Source organism: Thunnus thynnus, chromosome 2 (assembly GCF_963924715.1).
Source record: "Thunnus thynnus chromosome 2, fThuThy2.1, whole genome shotgun sequence".
Classification (NCBI taxonomy): Eukaryota; Metazoa; Chordata; class Actinopteri; order Scombriformes; family Scombridae; genus Thunnus; species Thunnus thynnus.
This window is the reverse complement of record NC_089518.1, coordinates 2,509,470-2,535,010: the sequence shown is the minus strand read 5'-3', so window position 1 is coordinate 2,535,010 and position 25,541 is coordinate 2,509,470. Positions and strand designations below refer to the sequence as shown.

Sequence of the window (25,541 nt, the reverse complement as noted above, 5' to 3'; positions counted from 1 at the left end):
TGGCAGCTCATGACCCAAAACTGAATGCTGTTACCATGGCGACACATCCTTCGCCATGAAATATGATACTGTTTTTCAGGGAGAAGGGATTGCTCTACAGTCATGAAACTTGACACACATGTCTAGAGTGATGTCAGCTCAAATCCTATGTGGTCGCTTTGAATGGGTGTGGCAAAATGGCTCAACAGCGCCCCCTTTAAAATTTCAAAATTGCAGCCCCGCCTTCCAGATTAACGTAGAAAGATGAAATTCACAGGGCACATGTATAATGTCAAGACGCACAAAAAAGTCTGTTGACGCCTTATTGTAAGTTGAACAGGAAGTCGGCCATCTTGAAAAACTGGTAAATTTTCGCCTTTTTTTGGCCATTTCGCATACCTTGTATTTTAAAGAACTCCTCCTACAGAATCCATCGTAAGGACTTCAAAATCAGTGTGTGTCATCTAGACTAGTGTATGATCATGATGGTTTGGCCGTGGCGTGGCGTTGACTTTTGATGTTTCGCCATGACAGAGGAAACTGATATAACTTGAGTGTACACGGTTGGATCTACCTCAAACTTCACAGGTTTGATATCAATCCAGGCCTGAGCATGTCTACTTTAAAATATTCATTCAGTGATGCAAACTGGCTCGATAGCGCCCCCTACAGCATTTCAACGCAGCAGTCCCAGCTGAAGGCAAAATAGTGCACAAAGGAAGTGATGTTTCTCTCCTTGATTTGTCTGAAAACAGCCTGAGTCCGGAAACATCTACAAGTCACTGACAAAAGACCTTCGACTGGGCAACACTTCGACATGCGCTGGAGGACATGTTTTTATGTAAATGTCAAATTGATCAGCAGGGCACCGCAGGGAATCGAACCCCATCCCAGTATAAACCAGGAGTAGCCATTACCGGTGCCTTTTGCTTTTTGACACTACATAGAAGGAAAAGCAAAACCTGCATTACCCACAGCATATGGCAGCATTTCATATTATGTCAAAATGACAATTATATTGTAGTTGTTCACCAAATGTCATTTGTGCATTATCAAATATTATCAATACATGTTAGACTTATAAATGCTGTTGTAATGCAGGAAAAAGAAACCCTTGTCATTTATTTTTACAACACCTAATACACAAAATGGTTAAAAATACCAGTTTCATTTCATATTTCATGATTGGCCATAAATAAGCTTAAATAACATACAACTCATAAAGTTAAAAATCACCAAATAATGCTCACTAAAAACATACATCTACAACAGTTGTAAAGTATTACTGTCCTATGTCAGAAGATATACATTTAAAAGAACAAACAACCGCCTCATGATCACTAAAATATGTTGGCAACACTACTGATTCAATTTCATAATGTGATGTTTTCACATACACATGGTCAATTAATGTGCCCTTCTCTGTTGTGGGCTGTGTAACATATTGAATGTACCCTTTGTCTGTTAGAAATTTGCAGATTGTTGATGATTTCAAGATGTCCTCATTAAAATCTCCCATGATTGCAATTGTGTTACTTTTTGGATCTAGCCAATCAACTAATTTGCCTAGATGTTCTTTAAATAAAGACATGGGATAAGATGGTGGTCGATAAATGACAGCTATTAATATGTTACATGTAACATAGTTATAAATAAAACATTCCAAATTCACATTTGTTGCTTTGATAATATTATATTCCAAATTGTCTGCACTATAAAAGCCGACTCCACCATGCTGTTGTCCTTGAAGTTCAATCAGTGCTGGATTGTTGCTATTGTAAGATAAACTTCGTGGACAACCATGAAAAGTAAAACCATCAATCTTTACAGCTTCAAATGAGGAAGCAGCAGGTAGCCATGTTTCTGTAACAGCAATACAGTTAAGCTGCAATTGCTGTGTACATAATGCCAAATCAGATACATGGTGTGTCAAATTTTGCACATTCATCAAAAATACAGTAAAACTACTTGTACTAAATTTGTGTCTAGTTATATTTTGGTTCAAGAATTGAGGCATACTCTGAATTGTATCCTGAATACCATCCTTACAATATATGGCTTTATCTTCAAAATCTTGAATCACCAAACCTGACAAACTTCTAACACGACTTAGGGCTACATATGCCTGGCCTGCAGAAAATACTTTCTTAAGAGAAACAACAGCACTATCTACAGTAATACCTTGTACTTTATGTACCGTACAAGCCCAAGCAAGTTTCAGCGGAAACTGTCGTCGCATACCACCTTTGTTAGTAACTTTTTCTTCCTCTGGTTCAATACCGGTGGAACCAAAGAAAACTAAGCTACTCGTCGATTGTTTCCTCCTCTGCGCGCCAACATGCTCATCATCAAACTTAACATACACTTTGAGAGGAAACTTACCCTTATCTGCACCAACTATATGAGTTACAGTACCGCAAACCCCATTAACAAGACCATCTGTAACATCCACGTTTTTACACAGCATTACACGCGCATTTTCACCCAACAACAGCTGTTCAGTCAAACATGTGTTATATGTTTTCGCATGATGTCCATTTTTCAATTCTAGTTTGCCTGTTTTCTTATTATTCACAAAATCCTGAGCATCTATCTCGACATATTCAGGACAAATGTTAAGCAGCTGTGCCAAATTATGCTCATTTACTTGTTTATTTGTAGGAAATATGTGTAAAGCTGAGCTGACTTCACCAGTTTCACAATGTTTCAATATTTGTATGTCACTGCTTAACATTGGGGTTCCTTTTGATCGAGTTCTCACCCTGTTCAATAGCTCTGCGAACACGTTATCTTTTTGCCTAACGATTTGTTTTAATTCAACGACCTTAAACAGATTAGACCACAAGCTGACACCTACATCATCTACATATAGGGGTTTCCCTTTTACTGGAGGCAACTGGAAAAAATCTCCAACAGCAACTACACTCACATTTCCAAATGGTGAGAAATCACCGGTTTGCTTAATCTGTCTTAACCTACCGTGAATGTATGACAACAACCTATGATCAACCATTGATATTTCGTCGACTATCAAAATCTGAAGATCACTATATTTAGCGCGCAAAGAATTAACTTTTTCCTCACCCAAAGGTGTGTAGGGTAAACCAACATCTTTTCCGATACTAAACGTGTGGTGAATAGTAGATGCATGCAAATTATATGCAGCAATCCCTGTAGGAGCCGTTAATAACACACTAATATTGTCTGGATGACGACACACCGTTGACAATAGCCTCATTGCCTCATATTGAATCGCTTTTATTAAATGACTTTTTCCTGTCCCTGCACCACCTGTGATGAATACATGGAAGGGATCTGGATTTTTCCCTAATACTTTCTCTAAACACCATTGTCGAATTTGATAAAAAACAGCAAGCTGTGTCTCATTCAAAGATCTAATTAAAGCCAAACCTTCACTTCTACACATGATGTTTTTTCTTTTTTCCCTATGTGCAACATGTTGACTAGTTACTGCTAAATCTGGAATATTTTCCTCATATTCTTCCACTATCTGTTGTTTGTCTTTTCGTTCTTGGTCACACTGTAAACGCTCCAACTCTTGCTCTGGGCACAATCTCACACCACGCATCCTCTAATACACCATCTCTATCAATTGTATTCTGGATTTCATCCAATTCATCTGCTTTAATTTCAAAATGACTTCTATTCAAATCAACAACTGACTTAACAGGATGTCTTGACCCATCACTAAACCTCACATGACCATTTTCGTAAAACTGTGCAAATGTCTCACAGTTTGGAGGTTTTAGCTGCACATCTGCACGATACGGCAAGAACAACTGCATTATACTTTGGTAAAACAATTCTGGATTTTTTGTCTCAGAAAAGCGCGCGTAACGAACAACTGCAGGATCTGTTTGTGTTCTTCTCGTGATAAAACCACAATCATTCTTTAATTTAATGCTGGCCTGAGATTTTTCATTTTTACTCAAAACACGATATTCAGATGCAAATGTTGCCATACACATGTCATTGAATACACTATCATTTGGCCTATTTTTATAACGGTCAACAAAACTAGTCATCCAAACATCTTCTGAGGTACAAGCGCGCGATCTTGCCTTTTGTTTCAACACACTCAAAGGCAAACTCATTCTAACTATATTGTCCCCTGTCGGTACAAATACAACTTTCCTCGAACATTCCTTTAAATGCATATTTGTCAATCTGTATACAGCTTCTTGAGCACACACATCTCTGTTATGCAAATACACACTGCCTAGATTTTTCAATGCCTCCTTTGCACTAACATTTCCCTCCTTAGATGCTTCTCTCTGTGCATTCCCTAACAACAATCCCATCTCTCTTTCTGCCTTAGACATATAAGAGATAATATAAACAACGCACGCATACGCATCAACAACAAATTGCAAGTCTAAATTTGCCTGCCAACATTTTAATAGTGGTTTGCTATACTGATTTATCCAGACTTCATTAACTTGCCTCTTTAACACAATATGTGTATTTCTAGCTAAACACGTATATGCAGCCTCAAAAGTGACCTGATCAATCCCTACACTTTGGAATAAATGTACCACACTATCAAAACTATTCTTCTCATTGGAAAGAGCATTCTTGATTTTTGTCATTATCTCTGCTGCATGTTTTTTCTTCATGTCATTTGAAGTTTTCTGACTATGATTAACACACGTTGAAGATTTATCTGTCTCACAACTGCATGCTTTTTTGCACTCTTCATCATCTTTACGGCGACATATAAACGTTCGAGCGGATGCTGGCCTCGGAAAATTGAAACGACAAACCGTGTTTTTCTTTTTACAAGTTTTTGAATGTCGTTTTGAATGCTGCTGCACAGAAGTGACAGTTTCCAATAAAGTCTCATCTTGGGATGGCAACTCACATGTTATATATTTATCAATAAATTCAACTACTTCTTCATCTGTGTTTTTATCAATCAATGGAGCATTCTCTATCCAAAACAAACAATGCACATGGGGTGAACCGCGCTGCTGAAATTCCACTCGATAAAAGTAATCCTTAATTTTACCAATCGGATGTGATGGCGACATAAGTACCTCTCTCAAAAAAACATGCCAGCGGAAATCAAACATCCTGGCCGCAGTGACAGGATTGCAGCGTAAAAGATCACACCTGTCTGCCCACTCTAAACCTGCAGCAGTCTGTACTCTACCTTCCTGCTTCAAAATACTATCCAGAAGATTTGTCCAGCGCATATCAGCAGAAGAAAAGGAACAAAACCAGGTAGGAACACCGAGCTGACGAACACAAGCAAGCAGATCACGCTGTGCTCCTTGCCAAAAAGCTGGGGTACCTCGAATCGGTTTAAGGAAACGATACCCATCATCAAACTCCAACAACTTTTTCAAAGATTCATCATTTTTTAACATATCGTTTACCTTATTATCAGGTACGTTTTGAGACATACAGCCTTTCCCTTTTCGTAATGCTATGGATACATTAGAAACAACCTGCTCAATCTCAGACATGTACTGCGCAAAAAAGATATATTCCACATTGTGTGCAAACCTACCATCCGCATGTAGAATCCTGTTATTAAAATATCGCGACAACGTCAAACGATTTGCTCTACTTTCATGATAAGTATTAAGTCCCTGCGGAAACAACACCGGAAAGCATTTGGCTTCGTTTGCATGATCCGAAAGCAATTTTACAGGACTATTTCCTTCTGCTGGAGCAAGGTTCAATATATCATCAAAATATTGATCCAGCATTTCCTGACCAATATCCACAGGCATGAGACACGTATCCTGAAACATACAATGTTGTTGTCTATCGTGCAAAAGCTCATCTTCACAATCAACTTTACCACTTTCAACATCACCATCAGTGTCTTTCCCTAAATCACCCTCTTCCCTACAAAACTCATTTAACCAAGCTTCATTAAACTCTACATCTTTATAATGCACATTTGTCCTTTTTAAATACTGCAATGCCTGCCTTACATGCATAGTATCAACAAACTGATACTCATAATGCCCTTTATACGTTAACTTGCGTTTCAATTTTACACGCAACAAAGATCCTTCCATATTACAACGAGGCAGAACATTACTAGTCTGCACAATATTTGCTGGAACACATGTTACTGGTCCATGTACACCATTCTGTCCTCCCTTAGGTAACGCTAACATTTTCATAAATGGTATATGTAAAGAAATCAAATGCTGCTCTAAACTATTCAAACATGCCAACTCTGGTGGAATGGGATCAACTTTCAAACTGTTTATTGCACATTCAGGTGGCATTATACCTTTATTAATCTTACCATGACAAGTGTAACAAATCCACAGACAACCTCTAGCTGTATCCAACAACTGACATGGCTTTTCACAGTCCTTATTACATTTGTGTAAATACACTTCAGTGATACATTTATCTGCAAATGATGCTACTGCTTCATTCTTGTTATAAAAATCCCTCTTACAATTCAAAACCTGATGTCTAAACAACAATCTATGACAGACGCAACACACAAACTCTGGCCCATCCTTTACTTTAGCCAAAAACTGCTCCATAACAAAATCAAACTGCTCCGCCTTTTCTTTCAATTGTTGCCTCTTCACTTTGTTGGCTGCTAAAACACGCTTCTTATGGTCAGCATTTCCATAATATCTCGCTTTAGTCATGGCTTTTACACTTTGTCTATGCAACATATCTCTCCTATATTTGCTTACACTCATTTCCTTAACTTTCTCCCTATGCAACATATCTCTCCTATATTTGCTTACACTCATTTCCTTAACTTTCTCCCTATGCAACATATCTCTCCTATATTTGCTTACACTCATTTCCTTAACTTTCTCCCTATGCAACAAATTTTTCTGATATTTCCCGATACTCATTATCTTAACTTTCTCCCTATGCAACAAATTTTTCTGATATTTCCCGATACTCATTATCTTAACTTTCTCCCTATGCAACAAATTTTTCTGATATTTCCCGATACTCATTTCCTTAACTTTCTCCCTATGCAACAAATTTTTCTGATATTTCCCGATACTCATTTCCTTAACTTTCTCCCTATGCAACACATTTTTCTGATATTTCCCGATACTCATTATCTTAACTTTCTCCCTATGCAACAAATTTTTCTGATATTTCCCGATACTCATTATCTTAACTTTCTCCCTATGCAACACATTTTTCTGATATTTCACTTTAATCTTTTCCTTACGTTTCTCCCTATGCTGCACAATTTCCTGATATTTCTTTTTCATTTGTAGATACTTTTTCTTTATAAAATACTTAGAAATAGCATTATTTGTTGCTGTACTCTGTTCCTGGACTTTCTGATCGCTCTTACTTGTGTTCTCTGTCACAGCGCTAACCCATGAACATTCCTCTGCACTCTGCCGTCTCAAATTGTACACTTTGGACTCAGACCTGTTCAACTTGCAGCTACCATAACAACTATGGAGTTCAGGCTGATGAACACAAACAACACTTTCATAATGGTTACCATTACAATTTTCTAAGTAGATCCCCTGTTTTGAAAAACACCTATATTTGCAACTATATTCTAGCCATCGATCATCATGATAAGTAAAGATATTAACTCCTAAACAATCTGCTGCTGCCTGTATTTCAACCTCAGTTGCCCAACTGCCAACATATCGCATTTTTGAACTTTTAATGTATTCTACCACTGAAGAATATTCACTTCTCAAGATACTTTTATAGTCCGCAGCATTACTCTCTAATTGTTTCACAACAGCAAGTCTAATTTTCCTATGGTTCTTTTGTGTTCCACTAACAGCTTGGGAAATCGCTCTAAAGAAACAGTTACCGTCAGCCACTATTTTCTCATTCTTACACGGCGTTCCCAACAGACCAACTTCTGTAGGCATTGGTGCATCATATTTCTCAAACTCTACATTAAACTGTGTACATAAAGCCTGCGCAACATCTTTACAAATGGGATCAAACCACAGCTTTTTCGAAGTTACATCACTGACAAACACAACATCTGAATTCACTACAGCCACATTATTCCTTTTCATTTTCTTAGCAGCACAAGTTTGCCCTGTAATCTTACGCTTCGTACCTCGGTCAACTTTACTTCCTGAAGGAATACCACATACCAGCGATGAACCGAAAGCCATGGATGCAGTTTCACAAGTCGTGACAGTGTCAGTACACTTTGTTGTTCTCAACTCAGACTTACTGCCCCCGCAAATGACACGAACACCAGCAATCTCATATGGTCTGTCATTTTGAGTGAGAGATGTAGACAAATTGCATATGAAACTGTACACCTCTTTAAGACAACTAAAATATACAACAACACTATTACCGTTAGGATCTGGCATTCCAGCAGCACTGCGCGCATGGGAATCAACAACCGCATAGCGTCCGTTTTGACGAATGACTGCACACGTGGTACCACACAATGTTAGCAAACATGTATCATATTTCTCAAACATGTTTTTCAAGCCATTTTGTAGAGACATGAATATGCCAGCCTGAATAAACTCTCCATCAACCACACTGACATCACCCGATACATAGTCACCATAACGAAACTCAAAGTTATGTCCATCTATAACTGAGTGCTTTGGCAAATCAGGAACACACAAGAATTTAGATGATCCACTAATCTTCTTGTTGTCTCTCAAAGACGTGTACAACTGATCACCTAAAACTACGACCCTGTCTAGATCTTTTACCTGCCATGCAAAAACACTGTCAACCGCATGTTTTGCCAGACTTACCAAACCAACAGCCATACATTGGAATCCCCCATATTTAAAGCGATTACTACCCTGATGATATGAACCTGTTACACTATGTTGAACATGGCTAGAAGTACCAGCTACTACAGAAGACCATAATACGCTGGAGCTAGGGCTAGCCTTGCTCTTCACCTTACCAGATCCTGATGAGTGCTGATGATGAAGACTCTCCTTGTCCGGCATCTGTAATAAAGATAAATGGAGATTTTGATCAGTGCGCTCCCATCATCATCCTCATCAGAAATAGACAAAACAAAACACTCTCGATCACAGACTGTATTACACCTTTAGTTAGTCTTCATCTAGTTAGGTGTATTTATTGAGTTCAACAAAAAAGGCTGGTTACTATTTCCATGTTTACACTTGATTTCATCTAGACTATATTACGTTTCCAAAGTGCAACTACTACTACTACAAATAATAACAAAACTGTTTTCAATCATGCATATACTACACTAACAATAGCATAGCTGATGACTAGATTCAAAAACATTCAGACTAAGAGCACAAACCTCCTCTGTTCCAACCAATTGAATGGGACTGGTAGGTGCATCATGGGAAAACACCTCCACAACACAAGGGGTTCCCTCCTCCTATAAAAACAAAATACCACATGAAAAAACACAATGTATAAACTGCATAGACATGGGGCTTCAATGCTACAAAAAATATCAATTTGTAATTATCATTTATACTACATGAACAGTGACAATAAAGTAGCTTCACTAACTCCATTACAAGAAAACAGAACGAAACAGAAAATTTTCATTCAGAGCACCTACCTCCTCGCCTGCAGCCACTGTCTTGACACTGGTAGGTGAATCCTGGGAAAACACCTCCACAACACAAGGGGTTGCCTCCTCCTACAACACAAAAAACAAAATACCCCATGAAAAAACACAATGTATAAACTGCATAGACATGGGGCTTTAATGCTACAAAAAATATCAACTTGTAATTATCATTTATACTACATGAACAGTGACAATAAAGTAGCTTCACTAACTCCATTACAAGAAACCAGAACGAAACAGAAAATTTTTAGTGAGAGCACCTACCTCCTCGCCTGCAACCACTGTCTTGACAATGGTAGGTGAATCCTGGGAAAACACCTCCACAAAACAGGGGGTTGCCTCCTCCTACAACACAAAAAGCAAAAACAAAATAAAATTAAACAAAATGAATGAACCACATTACTAAAATACTTCCTTGCAAGTCTGCTGTGACACAAAATATCTTCTGGCTTCTAGTGCAAGAACAAAACATCCTTTATAAACATTAGGTCTGTATTATACAATTTGCTTCGACTTTACAGATATACAATGCGTATAACTAATCCATGTTTTTTTATATGCAACCTTATAGGCTACCAATTTAAACTAGACTTGCATGATTGTAAATAATGCTGAAGTGTAAAATACATTCACACAAACCTCCACCAACAGAACGTCTTTCACAGGACAGCCAGGTGAGGCCTCACAAGACACGAGCTGGGTGCCAGGTTTAGCCACAACCTAGGAAGGAAACACAATTGAAAGAACTGTATAAATGTACTTTATCATTGTTTCACAATTACTCCCTGAATATTACAAACAGGTAAATATGTCATTACTATCTTCTCAAACTATACAAAAGAAAAATGTAAATATAACATTTAAAAAAAGAAAAGTTACCAACCTGCTGCTGTCCACGTTTCCTTTTTGAGGCAACAGCTTTCTGCCGGCGGACCACATTTGGCTTCTAATGTAAGACAAAAACATTTTAAATACAAATACAAATTTGGGGCATAAGTAAATTCATACAATATAACAGTCCCATTCTGTGTCAAGACAAAACACTTATAAAAAGGCCTCACAAATACAATTTGAATGCAAATTACCAGTTTGCCTTGTGGAACAGCCGTGCACACAGGGCTAGGGAGATGCGATGGGACAGCTTTGTCCATCGCATCCAACACGGCACTGCTGAAACGGACGGGATTCAGCGGGATGAAACACTTGACTGATGTTTCATCTGCCTGTGGAAAACAAAAGAACAAGACCATTGTTGCAAATGTATCTTGAAAATAAGCCAAAACATGCACACAGGTACAGCAACAAATGGATATCACTTTGTCCGCACACTGTTACACTAGTCAGGAAAAATCTTCCACTCCAAAAACTAAAACACACATACAATATGCAATGTCTCACCTTCCTGCCCTTGCTGACAACTGTCCAGTCAAAAGGGTTTGACGGACGCGGCACAGGTGCTTCTCCCTTCACCACCACCTTTGGTACAAAGGTTCTCCCAGGGGGTGAAGTCCTTAGAGGAACCTGGGGCGTAGGTGGTGGTGTCTCCAATAGCTGATAAGCAGACATCCAGATCAGCTGAGAGAGGATCGCCATACCGCCAGCATCACTCAGGTGGACCTGCAAAATATAAGCAATAAATAACATTTTACAAAACAGAAGTTTTCATGTCTGTATGAATCTACAATGAATTGCACTTTAAAAATCAACTAAACTTGAGTATAGTAAGTTTTTCATTGGCAATCTTATCAGATATTGTTCTACTTACGCCATCTCTGCTCCACAAGTCCAGGCGATCCAAGGGGAAGTGCTCAGCGGTGGGAAAGTATCTGATACCTAAAAAAAAAAAAAAAACAACAACACTGAAACAAAAAACTCACACACACACACACACATCACTAAACAGTGAAATATCTACATATATTAATTTGTCACTTTATATCATATTAACTGAATGAATTCTTTGATTCCTATAATCAGATAGGCCAAAAAGAAATCATCTGTTATACATATCAAAACTAACACTAAAACTTTCTTTTCAACTTACCCATGCTGGCTGCCACACGATGGAACTCTTGCCGCATGAGTTCCTGAATACCCAGGTCTGCATTCAGGCGAGGTGTGAAATCCTGGACAAAGACCTATACAAAACAAAAGTATTTCCATAATGATGAAAATTATTGTATACAATTTTCACCAGGTAACCCAATCAAATAATGCGTAGTACCAAAGACTATTTACTACTATAAAGCATACCGTTGTCCAAAGACTGCACGCGCTGCGCAGGAACTGTCGAAAGTCAGCTCCCGCCTCATCAACCGTCCTGCTGGCGGTCAGGTTGTTGCTGGGGGCCATCACACAGACTGCGTCGGGTGTCCGAGGTACAGCAGCATGCAACATCTCGGTCCTCAACTCAGACGCACAGGCCCCCGGGGTCGACATGAAGCCAAAGGAGAGGCGTCCCTCTGGCATCTTCACAAATCCATCTACCATGGCCCGTAGATGGGAGGCTCCAATGACAAGAACGAACTGGAACAACAAACAATTTAATCAATTACAATCAATAACAACTCTTTACATCAAAGGTTTTTTATTAAACTCTGAACCAATAATACCTTCTTGTCAGGATCCTCAGGTGGAATGACCAATTTGTGACTGCGCCCAGTCAAAGCAGAAATTGGCCACTTCTTCACCTTATGACGAAAACCTGTGCCCTCACCTGTTTATAAAAACACAACAACCCCACAAAAAGTTCAATTAAAAATTTGGAACAAACAAATGCATGGACACATACGTTACAATTATACTACAACTATGTAATGCATATACATATAAGGAAAAGTTGCACTGAAAAAACAGTTGAATACATACGGGCACAGGTGCCAGTGGAAGGCCGCTGAGGTCCGAAAACCACAAGACGGCGCTCCGCCATTCTCCGCCTGGCTGCCTGAGAACGGCGAAAGGACTTGTCGCGAGGCATCTGAAAATATGCAGACACAATTGATTCAATACGACATTACAAAAACACTTATAACACACAATAAATATACAATTACATTTTTCATACATCTTTACATTTATGTACAGTAGTGCGAAAATTATACAAATTCTTGTCCGTGTATCACACACACACACACACACACTAATTAAAACAACTTCGGCCACAAGAGATATATTTTTGCTGATAAAATAAGATGGTTAATGTTGCTAGTATTAGGGACTCCGACCATGTGTATAAGTTTACAGACCATAGGCTGTAAGAAAGAGTGGCTATATTTGGTTGACAGGATGGCGTTAACCATAACGCTAGCTGCTACCTTGTTTAACAAGGTGCATTTACAATGTATATTTCACAATGAAAGTAATATTGCTAATTCAAATTTTGGATAGCTCGAAAACAGCTACAGCCGTTAAAACAACATGTAAGTTACTCACAGGATAAACGTTTCCAATAGCTATACTCAAAGCATAAAAAACACTGTTCCTAAATCTATATTTGACTTCATGTTAGAAAATATCACCACAAATATAAGAATGCCGCCAACTACAGCCGCCACTTTCACATGACACCATTTAAACAGTTTAGCTGCAACAGTTTAAGGAGCTAATGATACATATGACGGTAAAAGGATAACGAGCCAAAACTACCTTTACATTTTGTCGCTTATAATAAAACATTAAATTCACTCACAGTGCGTTCACCAAAAGTCCACCGAAGATCCCAAGAATGCAATGCAAAGCTGTTGAAATCGCTGCTGAAATCGCTGAAATGCTCACAAGCTAGCTTGTTCGCTCTTTCGCTCTCTCACCAGTTGTCACAATGTCCGAAAACAAAGCAACAAGCGGCAAACGTATTCTGACCTGTATTTATACCTTCACCTGCGCGTTTTTCAAAATTCAAATGAACCAATCAGGAGTGCCGACAGGTCTGTGCAAAGCAGCTGGAAGAAAAACATACCGGTTACAATTGCGGAAGTTGTCAAAATAAAAGTATTTGTGTTTCAGTGCACAATGTCGTTAAAAAGAATTGTAATGAGCTCCTACATTTAATCAGTACTTCACAAATAAACTGAGTGTTAATGATTCAAGACGTAATATGTTGAGACCTTCATGACCTTGTTATATAAAAAAATATATTAACAATAACATAACTTTTTACAGAGGAATCTATATTATGAAAATAATCATAAAGCTATAAAGAAAACTGAATAAAATGTTGTATTTTTGAACAGAGGAGTGACTGTGTACCAATAAAACCCAAATATAGAGCAGGTACATAGTAGAAATCTATGAAACTAAACTTATTAATAATAGTTGGGGAAGGGGGCTCCTCTGAATAAAGAAGAGAATAACACAGACTTCAACAGAGGTGGCTGTTACATAATATTTTGAATAATACACCTGATAACAGTCAATCAACAACCAAAAAAAGACTTAGAAACATTTTTATTAAAACAACACACACAATGAACAATGAACAATGAACACACACAAAAAAGTCAAGGGGTGGAGGGAAGGGTTGATGGGTCACTGGTGGGGCTTGGAGGTGAGGCAGCACAGGTTTCTTCTGCAGACATGGTAGACAAACATACAAAAACAGTAAATGTGACAATCCTATTTTTATGACGTCAATTCTTTGATAATGCATTCAACAACAAAAATATATATATACATACATACAATGACAGTCATAACATGGACAATAGCCAAACCACAACTGAACAAACAATTACCATCTTTAATAAAACTGGCAGAGGCTCGCTCCACCTCCAGCTGCTCTTTCACTGCAGCCAGTTGTTGCTGCGCATGGTGCAGCTCCGTCTGCACCATGCGCAGCTTTTGTTCTGCCGCTCGACGGAGGCGGACCTGCCTCACTAATGCACTCAAAGTGCGACCATGGACCCCCACAGCCTGCTGGTAAAGCTGGTCCCTTGGGACAGCTCCATCGTTGCAGGCATACTGTCAACAGATCATAACATGCTGATTTGATATTTTGTGATCACATTCCAATAGTACAAATCTAAACACATTTTAATGCTAACATTCCAGTTTACTTCTGAACAGAGGTGTCAAGTAATAAAGTACAAATACTTCATTACCTTACTTAAGTAAAAATTTTGGTTAACTATACTTTACTGGACTAATTATTTTTCAGACAGCTTTCTACTTCTATTCCTTACATTTTCAGGCAATTATCTGTACTTTCTACTCCTTACATTTTAAAAATAGCCTCGTTACTCCTATTTCATTTCAGCTTATTTTCATTCCCGGCTTATCATTGTTTAAAAAAGCACAAAAAAACCTATGCATATAAATCGCGCCATCCAAATAGAGTGAATTTGATTGTGGTTGGATGAGAAAAATAAACATGTACTATTCCAACACTCTATTGGTTTGTACGCAATCAATTGCACCTGCACATTTATAAAGTATGCCACACCCCAGCAGGACACATAGCAGACCTAGTGTGAAGATGTCAGTTACTGAAGAGAATGTCTATACTAAAATGCATTCATTTTCAATGGGCATATATGCGGTCAAAATCAGTAGCCTAGTGCATCCAAATGTTGACATTACATTTTACATTAACATTTTAATATAACATTATAGTCATTATGGCCTTTTCAAAATGTTTTTTTGGGGGAAGCATGGTAGTGCACTATAGGCCCATGTGGCATGGCCTAAGCTTTTGTCCTTACTGGCATTTTTTTCACCTTACATTACTTTTACTTTTATACTTCAAGTAGTTTAGAAAGCAGTAATTTAATATTTTTACTTGAGTAAAAAGCTTGAGGTGATACTTCAACTTCTACGGAAGTATTTTAAAACCCTAGTATCTATACTTCTACTTAAGTAATGAATGTGTATACTTTGACATCTCTGCTTTTGAATGACCAATTACTTGTAAATATTAACAAAAAATAAATCATAGCAAGGTAAAAATCACACTTTGATGAAAAAAAAATAGGATTGACAGGTTATATAAAGTTTTACGTACATGGAATTTGATTTGTATGAGCATCACATTTTATTTTTCCATATTTTCATATACATATTATTTTCCAAATTCCATATTTATTTTTCCAAGGTGTTTTGTCCAACTCATAAGGAATCCCATAAATACTAACAACACAAAAACCACCACATTTATCACTTACTGAAAGAAGCTGGCACTCTTGCCGCAGCCTCTCCACCTCCGGATCATCAATTTTTATAAATTTGCTTGGAGATGCTTCAGCCATCTGCGCAACATCATAAAACAAGACACAATAAATAAACTACAAACAACATAGATAAATACTTAATTAATAACCACATACTATGGAAAGACAACAAAACAAAAATATCACATCATATCATATCACATTATTAATTCAAAGAAAAAGTAGTTGGTGTGCGACTACAAAAGCCTGCTGATGCTTTAACACTTAAATTACACGGGTGTCGTAATTTGATAAATAGCACAAACAATTACAATCTCTGCTGAATTTTGCTATCATTTCAAGTCGCCTTCTCGCTACTTCGCTACTCTTCTCTACTTTCTCAGCGCGGGAGAGGCTGCCCATCCCCCACCATTTGTGCAGAGCTGCAGAGCAGCAACACACAGCAATGAGAAGTTGAGAATTGACTATGACCAAAGCTTTGCGAATAAAAATCCAAGAACAGTACTTTACTACTAAGTAACCGAAAAATGACGAACAGACTCAAAACCGATAAAAATATTGTCATAAAAGGTTTGATTTACGTATTACGAAATAAAAAATATAGCATAATATGTGTAATAGTACACGTTTTCTATTGTCACACGACCTATTTCGTCATATCGCATATCGCAAACTCATATATTTTCTATTACAAACAACAAGTGAAAACACTTTAAAAAAGATGCTTACCTTCTCCTTGCTTAATTGGATCTGGTTGACCGCCTATTTTTTTCACACACACTCCACATAAACCCGCCCCTACTATGCCTCTGATAGACTGACGTTAAATCGAAACTTAACATGTCCACCTATCCTATTCCTTTTAAAAAAGCATCAACAATACATAAAAATAACCCATGATCAAAAGCCGTTGCCATGACAACACATCCTTCGCCATGACATACTACGCTGTTTTTCAGGGACAAGGAATGGGCTAAAGACACGAAACTTGACACATGTCCGGAGAGACACCATTTAAAATCTTGTATGGGTCATTGACATGTTGTGACAAAATAACTCAACAGCGCCCCCTTGACAATTTCAAAATTGAAACCCTGCCTTACATATTAACATAGAAAATGAAATTCACAGGGCATATGTATTATATCCAGACGCACAAAAAGCTTCTTGGAGCCATACTGTAAGTCCAACAGGAAGTCCACCATTTTGGAAAAACTTATTCTCTGCCTTTTGTCATGCCTTGTATTTTAAAAAACTCCTCCTACAGAACGCATTGTAAGGACTTCAAAATCAGTGTGTGTCATCTACACTAGTGTACAATCAAAAGTTAGTAAAAGATTTAGTTTACATTGAAGCATTTGGCCGTGGCGTGGCATTGACTTTTGATGTTTCGCCATGACAGGTGAAAGTCCTATAAGTTTAGTGTAAATGCTCGAGTCTACACCAAACTTTACATGTTTGATAAGACTCCCAGCCTGAACACGTCTAAATATCAATATTCAGTCCGTGATGAAAACTGGCTCCATAGCGCCCCCTACAACATTTCAATGCAGCAGCCCCTGCAGCAGGAAGAGTAGGTGATTGAGGATGTGACGTTAATCTCCCCTTGCACTGTCTGAAAACAGCCCAGGTCTGGGGACATCTATATGCCCCTGACTGAAGCTCTTCACCAGCGCCGAGCCCCGACATACGCAAGGACGCGAGGGCCCGATCATCGCTGCTTGCAGCTTTAATTAGGGCCTGAGCCCAAAGGGCGAAGACCCTATTGTTTTTCGTGTGTTTGTTTCTTTCTTATTAGGGCCTGAGCCCAAAGGGCGAAGACCCTATTGTTTTTCGTGCGTTTGTTTCTTTCTTATTATTCTTTATTAATACGCCACTTCAATCCTTAATTTGACCCCCTAAACATGTTCAAAAACTCACCAAATTTGGCACGCACATCAGGTCTGGTGAAAAATTTGATAAAATGTAAAAATTAACCCCCGAAGTGCCAAAATGTGCTCTCTAGCGCCACCTATGTATCTAAAACGGCCGCCACGGCCCGTAGGAATGTCGTAGAGAGATCGAACCAAAACTCAATTATTCGTCTCATCAAGACCTACAAATCATACGCTGACACCCCTGACCTAAATCCAACAGGAAGTCTGCAATCAGCTTTTCAAAATAAGACTTTGCCCCAATTTTGGCCCCCGAACAAACGCTATCTCCTCCGAGGGCGTTAATGGTATCGGCTTCAAACTTGAAAACATGACTTATCACACTGTGTTGAGCAAAAGTTATTAAAAACTTTGTAATAACTCGAACGGTTTAGATTTAGTAAGCCCTGAAAGTTGGAGTGCGACATTACACCTTACAATGTAAACCAATGGGGAGGCAATCTCTGGGCATGGACTTTGTGCCAAACTGGGGCATCTGGCGTCTAAACTATAAGTCCGACCACTTTCAAACCTGTATCAATGGATTCGCGACGAAAATTCCTACAAAAAAATGTGATTTTTATGTAGGATTTGGCCAAAGTCATGGGATTTATGAGGATATTTCACAAGAAGTGTTCTCTAATATCCTCCTCTCCAACTGCTCCTGGTGATGTCACTCCCTCAGTGCTGTGAAACATTCCGCAATACACACTCATTATAAAATCACAGGAGGAGCAAGAAAAGACCTTAAAACTCACACTCTAATATCTCAAAAACAATAAAAGATAGAAAACACATGTAAATTCAAGATTTGTAGGTCAAAGTCTCGTGACTCATTTAAAGTTCAAATGAAGTTTGTATCTAAAATTATGTGGAAGCAGTAAATGTTCAAAAAGGTGTGGGTTCGCTCACACTCTCCATTCAAATATATGAGTATTTTTCTGTGTCCAGCTGAAGTTACTTATTGTCTCTACACACCTGACAGTACACATGTCAATCAAACTTTCAAAATAAAAGCACACCACACTTGTAAGAAATATCCCTCATTTTTAAAAAGCGTGATCTGATCCCGACGGGCCAGAGCGCAACAGGAAGTATCATGCGTCGTTCTTTGTTGTATTGCTCCTAGGAAATTTGGCCGATGCACCTGAAATTGACTCAGCTAAGATGTAAGACCTTGGTGATGCTACATTGGGCAGGTCATGACCCATGACCAAACGCCGTTGCCATGGCGACACATCCTTCGCCATGAAATACGATGCTGTATTTTAGGGACAAGGGATGGGTCTACAATCACAAAACTTGGCACACATGTCTGGAGTGACACCAGTTAAAATCCTCAAAACTTCATTTGCATAGACGTGACAATATGGCTCAACAGCGCCCCCTTGAAATTTTCAAAATTGTAGCCCCGCCTTCCAGATTAACCTAGGAAAAAGAAATTCGGGAGGCTTATGTATCATGTGAAGACGCACAAAAAAGCCTCTTGGAGCCGTATTGTAAGTCCTACAGGAAGTCGGCCATCTTGATAAAAGTGGTCATTTTTCGCGTTTATGTATCTCATCATTGTCCGCAATCTCAATTTCAAAATATGATTTTGTGCCAATTTTGGACCTTGAATAAACGCTATCTCCTCCTAGGGCGTTAATGGTATCGGCTTCAAACTTTAATACTTAACTTATCACACTGTGTTGAGCAAAAGTTATTAAAAACTTTGTAATAACTCGAACGGTTTAGATTTAGTAAGCCCTGAAAGTTGGAGTGCGACATTACACCTTACAATGTAAACCAATGGGGAGGCAATCTCTGGGCATGGACTTTGTGCCAAACTGGGGCATCTGGTGTCTAAACTATAAGTCCGACCACTTTCAAACCTGTATCAATGGATTCGCGACGAAAATTCCTACAAAAAAATGTCATTTTTATGTAGAATTTGGCCAAAGTTATGGGATTTATGAGGATATTTCACAAGTAGAGTACACTAATATCCTTCTCTGCAGTTGAGAGGGAGAGAGAGAGAATGGGGGGGGGGGGGGGATGGGTGGAGCAGCAGGTTCGTTATGTAGTTTATTAGACAGACAGGAATAATGTGTAGGATTTAATCATTGGTTCACAGCCTGAAGCGGAGGGTGGCAGTAATGCACCTAATATTCTGGTTGTCAATCATTGTTATAAACCAGAAATAGGAGGGTAAAATATTTTCCCGCACAGAGTGGTACATCCTGTCAGCCGAGGGATTTCCTATCTGTGCAGCTGAACACAGCAGTTCTCTACGTACTGTTTTACCGTGATGGTCACGGTGTTTTTTCCGTAGGTTTCACTTACTCAGCGGGCCGACAGACCCGCTGGTTCTCTCCACCTTAACCTAAATAACATATCGGGGCTCGGTGCTCCGGTTGGATCTAAACAGATAGCCAGGGTTAGCTAAGAGGCTAGCAGAGGCTAACTGGTTGTGCTTCTTTCCGGTCATGCTGCAGTTAACGCTCCGCTGCTGCCTGTTTGCTGCCTGTTCTCCGCTTTAACCTAAATAACAAATCGGGACTCGGTGCTCCGTTTGGATCTAAACAGAGAGCCGGGGTTAGCTGAGAGGCTAGCAGAGGCTAACTGGTTGTGCTTCTTTCGGTCATGCTGCAGTTAACGCTCCGCTGCTGCCTGTTTGCTGCCTGTTAGTTGTGTTCACCACGCTAGACTATTTTGTGTTTGTCTCGCTCGGGACTACTGTGTTTGTGCTGCCTTGAGTGAGAAAGTAAACTGATTTGTCGATCTGAAACCAGACAACGTGCGTTACAGACTGCCGTCCATACGTGCGCTCTCTGTGGAAAAAGAACCGCTTCTCTCTCTCTCTCACGATCGCTTTCCCTCCTCCCTCTCTTGTGACTAACACCACACTCACGCGCGCACAGATACACGCACCGACATCGTTTTGCACATCTGATGGTCAGATAACGTCGGACAAAAGTGTCCAACCTGCAAGTGTCCAACCCTGTGCAAAGCTGTTTGTGTTTTGTTTGGTAGAATTAGATTTTAGAATAGCTATTTATTGAATGAAGCATTTGTTAACTTTGTTAATTTTGCTAAGTTTCATAAACACTGTTATATCTTTAAAGAGAAGTTCTTTTGTCATTATTGGTAACATATTGTGAAAAGTGACTGATTGAAGGAGTCAGAGCTCGAATTCAACTGTTCTTTGTTTACCCTTGAATGTTGATATCTCTCAGATATTAACATTCTAGGTGAACTCCCATTTATGAGATTACCTTGTTCGGTTATTAGTCCCGGTTTCCGGGTGGTGCTCCGTATTTGTTAGTTCATATTAATAATTCTGTTAATTGTTATAATTATTTATTATTGATAATTGATAATTATAGCAACTGTGTTCCTTGCAGATCCTACAGTTGGTGCCTGAATTATTGATTAAGGTGAACAATATTTTGATTTCATAATCTATAATTACCCATAATTCTTTGTGAACAGAGGGGTGGGCTCACAGAGAGACAATGGTTAGTATTGTGTGTCTAAAGACTCTCACACTGATCATCTCCAAACGTTTTCTTGGTTCCCAGAAGCTTAGGTGACTGCGCCGCGGCCTGCTGTGCGCAAGGGCGCGAAGGCCCGTCCAACGCTGCTTGCAGCTTTAATTAGGGCCTGAGCCCAAAGGGCGAAGACCCTATTGTTTTTCGTGCGTTTGTTTCTTTCTTATTATTCTTTATTAATACGCCACTTCAATCCTTAATTTGACCCCCTAAACATGCTCAAAAACTCACCAAATTTGGCACGCACATCAGGTCTGGTGAAAAATTTGATAAAATGTAAAAATTAACCCCCAAAGTGCCAAAATGTGCTGTCTAGCGCCACCTATGTATCTAAAACGGCCGCCACGGCCCGTAGGAATGTCGTAGAGAGATCGAACCAAAACTCAATTATTCGTCTCATCAAGACCTACAAATCATACGCTGACACCCCTGACCTAAATCCAACAGGAAGTCTGCAATCAGCTTTTCAAAATAAGACTTTGCCCCAATTTTGGCCCCCGAACAAACGCTATCTCCTCCTAGGGCGTTAATGGTATCGGCTTCAAACTTGAATACATGACTTATCACACTGTGTTGAGCAAAAGTTATTAAAAACTTTGTAATAACTCGAACGGTTTAGATTTAGTAAGCCCTGAAAGTTGGAGTGCGACATTACACCTTACAATGTAAACCAATGGGGAGGCAATCTCTGGGCATGGACTTTGTGCCAAACTGGGGCATCTGGCGTCTAAACTATAAGTCCGACCACTGCAGCAGGTTCGTTATGTAGTTTATTAGACAGACAGGAATAATGTGTAGGATTTAATCATTGGTTCACAGCCTGAAGCGGAGGGTGGCAGTAATGCACCTAATATTCTGGTTGTCAATCATTGTTATAAACCAGAAATAGGAGGGTAAAATATTTTCCCGCACAGAGTGGTACATCCTGTCAGCCGAGGGATTTCCTATCTGTGCAGCTGAACACAGCAGTTCTCTACGTACTGTTTTACCGTGATGGTCACGGTGTTTTTTCCGTAGGTTTCACTTACTCAGCGGGCCGACAGACCCGCTGGTTCTCTCCACCTTAACCTAAATAACATATCGGGGCTCGGTGCTCCGGTTGGATCTAAACAGATAGCCAGGGTTAGCTAAGAGGCTAGCAGAGGCTAACTGGTTGTGCTTCTTTCCGGTCATGCTGCAGTTAACGCTCCGCTGCTGCCTGTTTGCTGCCTGTTCTCCGCTTTAACCTAAATAACAAATCGGGACTCGGTGCTCCGTTTGGATCTAAACAGAGAGCCGGGGTTAGCTGACAGGCTAGCAGAGGCTAACTGGTTGTGCTTCTTTCGGTCATGCTGCAGTTAACGCTCCGCTGCTGCCTGTTTGCTGCCTGTTAGTTGTGTTCACCACGCTTGACTATTTTGTGTTTGTCTCGCTCGGGACTACTGTGTTTGTGCTGCCTTGAGTGAGAAAGTAAACTGATTTGTCGATCTGAAACCAGACAACGTGCGTTACAGACTGCCGTCCATACGTGCGCTCTCTGTGGAAAAAGAACCGCTTCTCTCTCTCTCTCACGATCGCTTTCCCTCCTCCCTCTCTTGTGACTAACACCACACTCACGCGCGCACAGATACACGCACCGACATCGTTTTGCACATCTGATGGTCAGATAACGTCGGACAAAAGTGTCCAACCTGCAAGTGTCCAACCCTGTGCAAAGCTGTTTGTGTTTTGTTTGGTAGAATTAGATTTTAGAATAGCTATTTATTGAATGAAGCATTTGTTAACTTTGTTAATTTTGCTAAGTTTCATAAACACTGTTATATCTTTAAAGAGAAGTTCTTTTGTCATTATTGGTAACATATTGTGAAAAGTGGCTGATTGAAGGAGTCAGAGCTCGAATTCAACTGTTCTTTGTTTACCCTTGAATGTTGATATCTCTCAGATATTAACATTCTAGGTGAACTCCCATTTATGAGATTACCTTGTTCGGTTATTAGTCCCGGTTTCCGGGTGGTGCTCCGTATTTGTTAGTTCATATTAATAATTCTGTTAATTGTTATAATTATTTATTATTGATAATTGATAATTATAGCAACTGTGTTCCTTGCAGATCCTACAGTTGGTGCCTGAATTATTGATTAAGGTGAACAATATTTTGATTTCATAATCTATAATTACCCATAATTGTTTGTGAACAGAGGGGTGGGCTCACAGAGAGACACTGGTTAGTATTGTGTGTCTAAAGACTCTCACACTGATCATCTCCAAACGTTTTCTTGGTTCCCAGAAGCTTAGGTGACTGCGCCGCGGCCTGCTGTGCGCAAGGGCGCGAAGGCCCGTCCAACGCTGCTTGCAGCTTTAATTAGGGCCTGAGCCCAAAGGGCGAAGACCCTATTGTTTTTCGTGTGTTTGTTTCTTTCTTCTTATTATTAGGGCCTGAGCCCAAAGGGCGAAGACCCTATTGTTTTTCGTGTGTTTGTTTCTTTCTTTATTATTACGCCACTTTAACTCTAAATTTGACCCCCTAAACATGCTCAAAAACTCACCAAATTTGGCACGCACATCAGGTCTGGTGAAAAATTTGATAAAATGTAAAAATTAAACCCCAAAGTGCCAAAATGTGCTCTCTAGCGCCACCTATGTATCTAAAACGGCCACCACGGCCCGTAGGAATGTCGTAGAGAGATCGAACCAAAACTCAATTATTTGTCTCATCAAGACCTACAAATCATACGCTGACACCCCTGACCTAAATCCAACAGGAAATCTGCAATGTCAATTTCAAAATACCATTTTTTGCCAATTTTGGACCTTGAATAAACGTTATCTCCTCCTAGGGCGTTAATGGTATCGGCTTCAAACTTTAATACATGACTTATCACACTGTGTTGAGCAAAAGTTATTAAAAACTTTGTAATAACTCGAACGGTTTAGATTTAGTAAGCCCTGAAAGTTGGAGTGCGACATTACACCTTACAATGTAAACCAATGGGGAGGCAAATTCTGGGCATGGACTTTGTGCCAAACTGGGGCATCTGGCGTCTAAACTATAAGTCCCACCACTTTCAAACCTGTATCAATGGATTCGCGACGAAAATTCCTACAAAAAAATGATATTTTTATGTAGGATTTGGCCAAAGTTATGGGATTTATGAGGATTTTTCACAAGTAGAGTACACTAATATCCTCTCTGCAGCTGTGAGGGAGAGAGAGAGAATGGGAGGGGGGGATGGGTAAAGTAAACATCTACTGCCTGTGACAGAAGCCCTTGGACTGGCCACACTCCACTTACTTAGTGTGTCTACATATCTGACAGCAGTGTTCAATCCCTACTTCTTTTCAAGGAGTACATGTGCTCCTAAATGAAAGAAATTAGGAGCATATATATAACTTTAGAAGCACACTGAAAAATGTGCAAGTAAGAGTTTCTTAAAGAAAACAATTCATTACATACATATTTACAATTTATCACATACATATTTAAACTCTCTCTGTGTGTGTGTGTGTGTGTGTGTGTGTGTGTGTGTGTATGTAAATCACAATTTGCTGTTTTTAGGGGTGCTTGATAATGGCAAAAATTATAATCACAATCATTTTTGTTCAATATTGAGATCATGATTATTTAACATGATTACTTTTTGACTGTCATCTTCTCCAATTGCTGTTGTTCATACATGCACATATTTTTTCTAACTTGGCTGAGGAGACTATTACATATGTAATCATATATTGTAGTAATGATTAAGAAAAACTATAGCCTATATGAGGGAAAAACTCAGGAAGGCTGGAGTTCCGGAGCTCCGTATTAAAACTGTAATGGACCTGCCATGAGGGTGGAGCAAACTCCATTTCCAAGGATGCTTTGCGATTTTCACACCTCAGCAGGGAGCAGTCAACATCGGTCCCTCATTGGCGGAGACGCTCCTGCACAGCGGAGCGTCCTGAGGACGCAGCCATGACATCACCACCCCTTTATAAGCGAGACTATGACACATGTAATCATGTATTGTACTAATGATCAAGAAAGACTTGGCTTATATGAGGGAAAAACTCAGGAAGAGGGTGGCAGTAATGCACCTAATATGCTGGTTGCCAACCGTTGTTATAAACCTAAAAGGGGAGGGTAAAATATTTTTCCTCACAGAGTGGTACATCCTGTCAGCCGAGGGATTTCCTATCTGTGCAGCAGAACACAGTAGTTCTCTACGGACTGTTTTACCGTGATGGTCACGGTGTTTTTTCCGCAGGTTTCACTTCACTCAGCTGGCCGACAGACTCGCTGATTCTCTCCGCTTTAACCTAAGTAACAAATCGGGACTCGGTGCTTCGTTTGGATCTAAACAGAGAGCCGGGGTTAGCTGAGAGGCTAGCAGAGGCTAACTGGTTGTGCTTCTTTCGGTTAGCTGCAGTTAACGCTCCGCTGACC

General features: G+C 39.5%; 2 protein-coding genes and 1 long non-coding RNA gene across 4 annotated transcripts; all 3 read right to left on the bottom strand.

Annotated features, from left to right (window-relative positions):
- Nucleotides 1-1,176: 1,176 nt before the first annotated feature.
- On the bottom strand, nucleotides 1,177-9,047 carry LOC137170957 (uncharacterized). Its single transcript, XM_067574643.1, is given in 2 exon segments — nucleotides 1,177-3,553; nucleotides 3,555-9,047. Coding segments are annotated over 2 exon segments (7,656 nt in total). The 5' UTR covers nucleotides 8,919-9,047; the 3' UTR covers nucleotides 1,177-1,261.
- A 200-nt stretch (nucleotides 9,048-9,247) lies between these two features.
- Nucleotides 9,248-9,870, bottom strand: LOC137190120 (uncharacterized). Its single transcript, XR_010929963.1, has 3 exons — nucleotides 9,794-9,870; nucleotides 9,518-9,598; nucleotides 9,248-9,328 (listed from the first exon to the last, which is right to left on the bottom strand). It is a non-coding gene; the product is annotated as an uncharacterized lncRNA (long non-coding RNA).
- An 18-nt stretch (nucleotides 9,871-9,888) lies between these two features.
- LOC137190079 (uncharacterized) lies at nucleotides 9,889-13,557 on the bottom strand. 2 transcript variants are annotated; one of them, XM_067600070.1, is made up of 10 exons: nucleotides 13,218-13,557; nucleotides 12,398-12,506; nucleotides 12,142-12,245; nucleotides 11,783-12,055; nucleotides 11,574-11,667; nucleotides 11,295-11,362; nucleotides 10,928-11,146; nucleotides 10,615-10,752; nucleotides 10,413-10,475; nucleotides 9,889-10,249 (listed from the first exon to the last, which is right to left on the bottom strand). In XM_067600070.1, the coding sequence occupies exons 2-10, from the start codon at nucleotides 12,504-12,506 to the stop codon at nucleotides 10,115-10,117; spliced, it is 1,203 nt and encodes a 400-aa protein (XP_067456171.1). In that variant the 5' UTR covers nucleotides 13,218-13,557; the 3' UTR covers nucleotides 9,889-10,114. The 2 variants fall into 2 exon arrangements, with proteins under 2 accessions (XP_067456171.1, XP_067456170.1); XM_067600069.1 differs by having other exon boundaries at nucleotides 10,167-10,249; nucleotides 10,413-10,752; nucleotides 13,218-13,552.
- Between the last annotated feature and the right edge of the window lie 11,984 nt (nucleotides 13,558-25,541).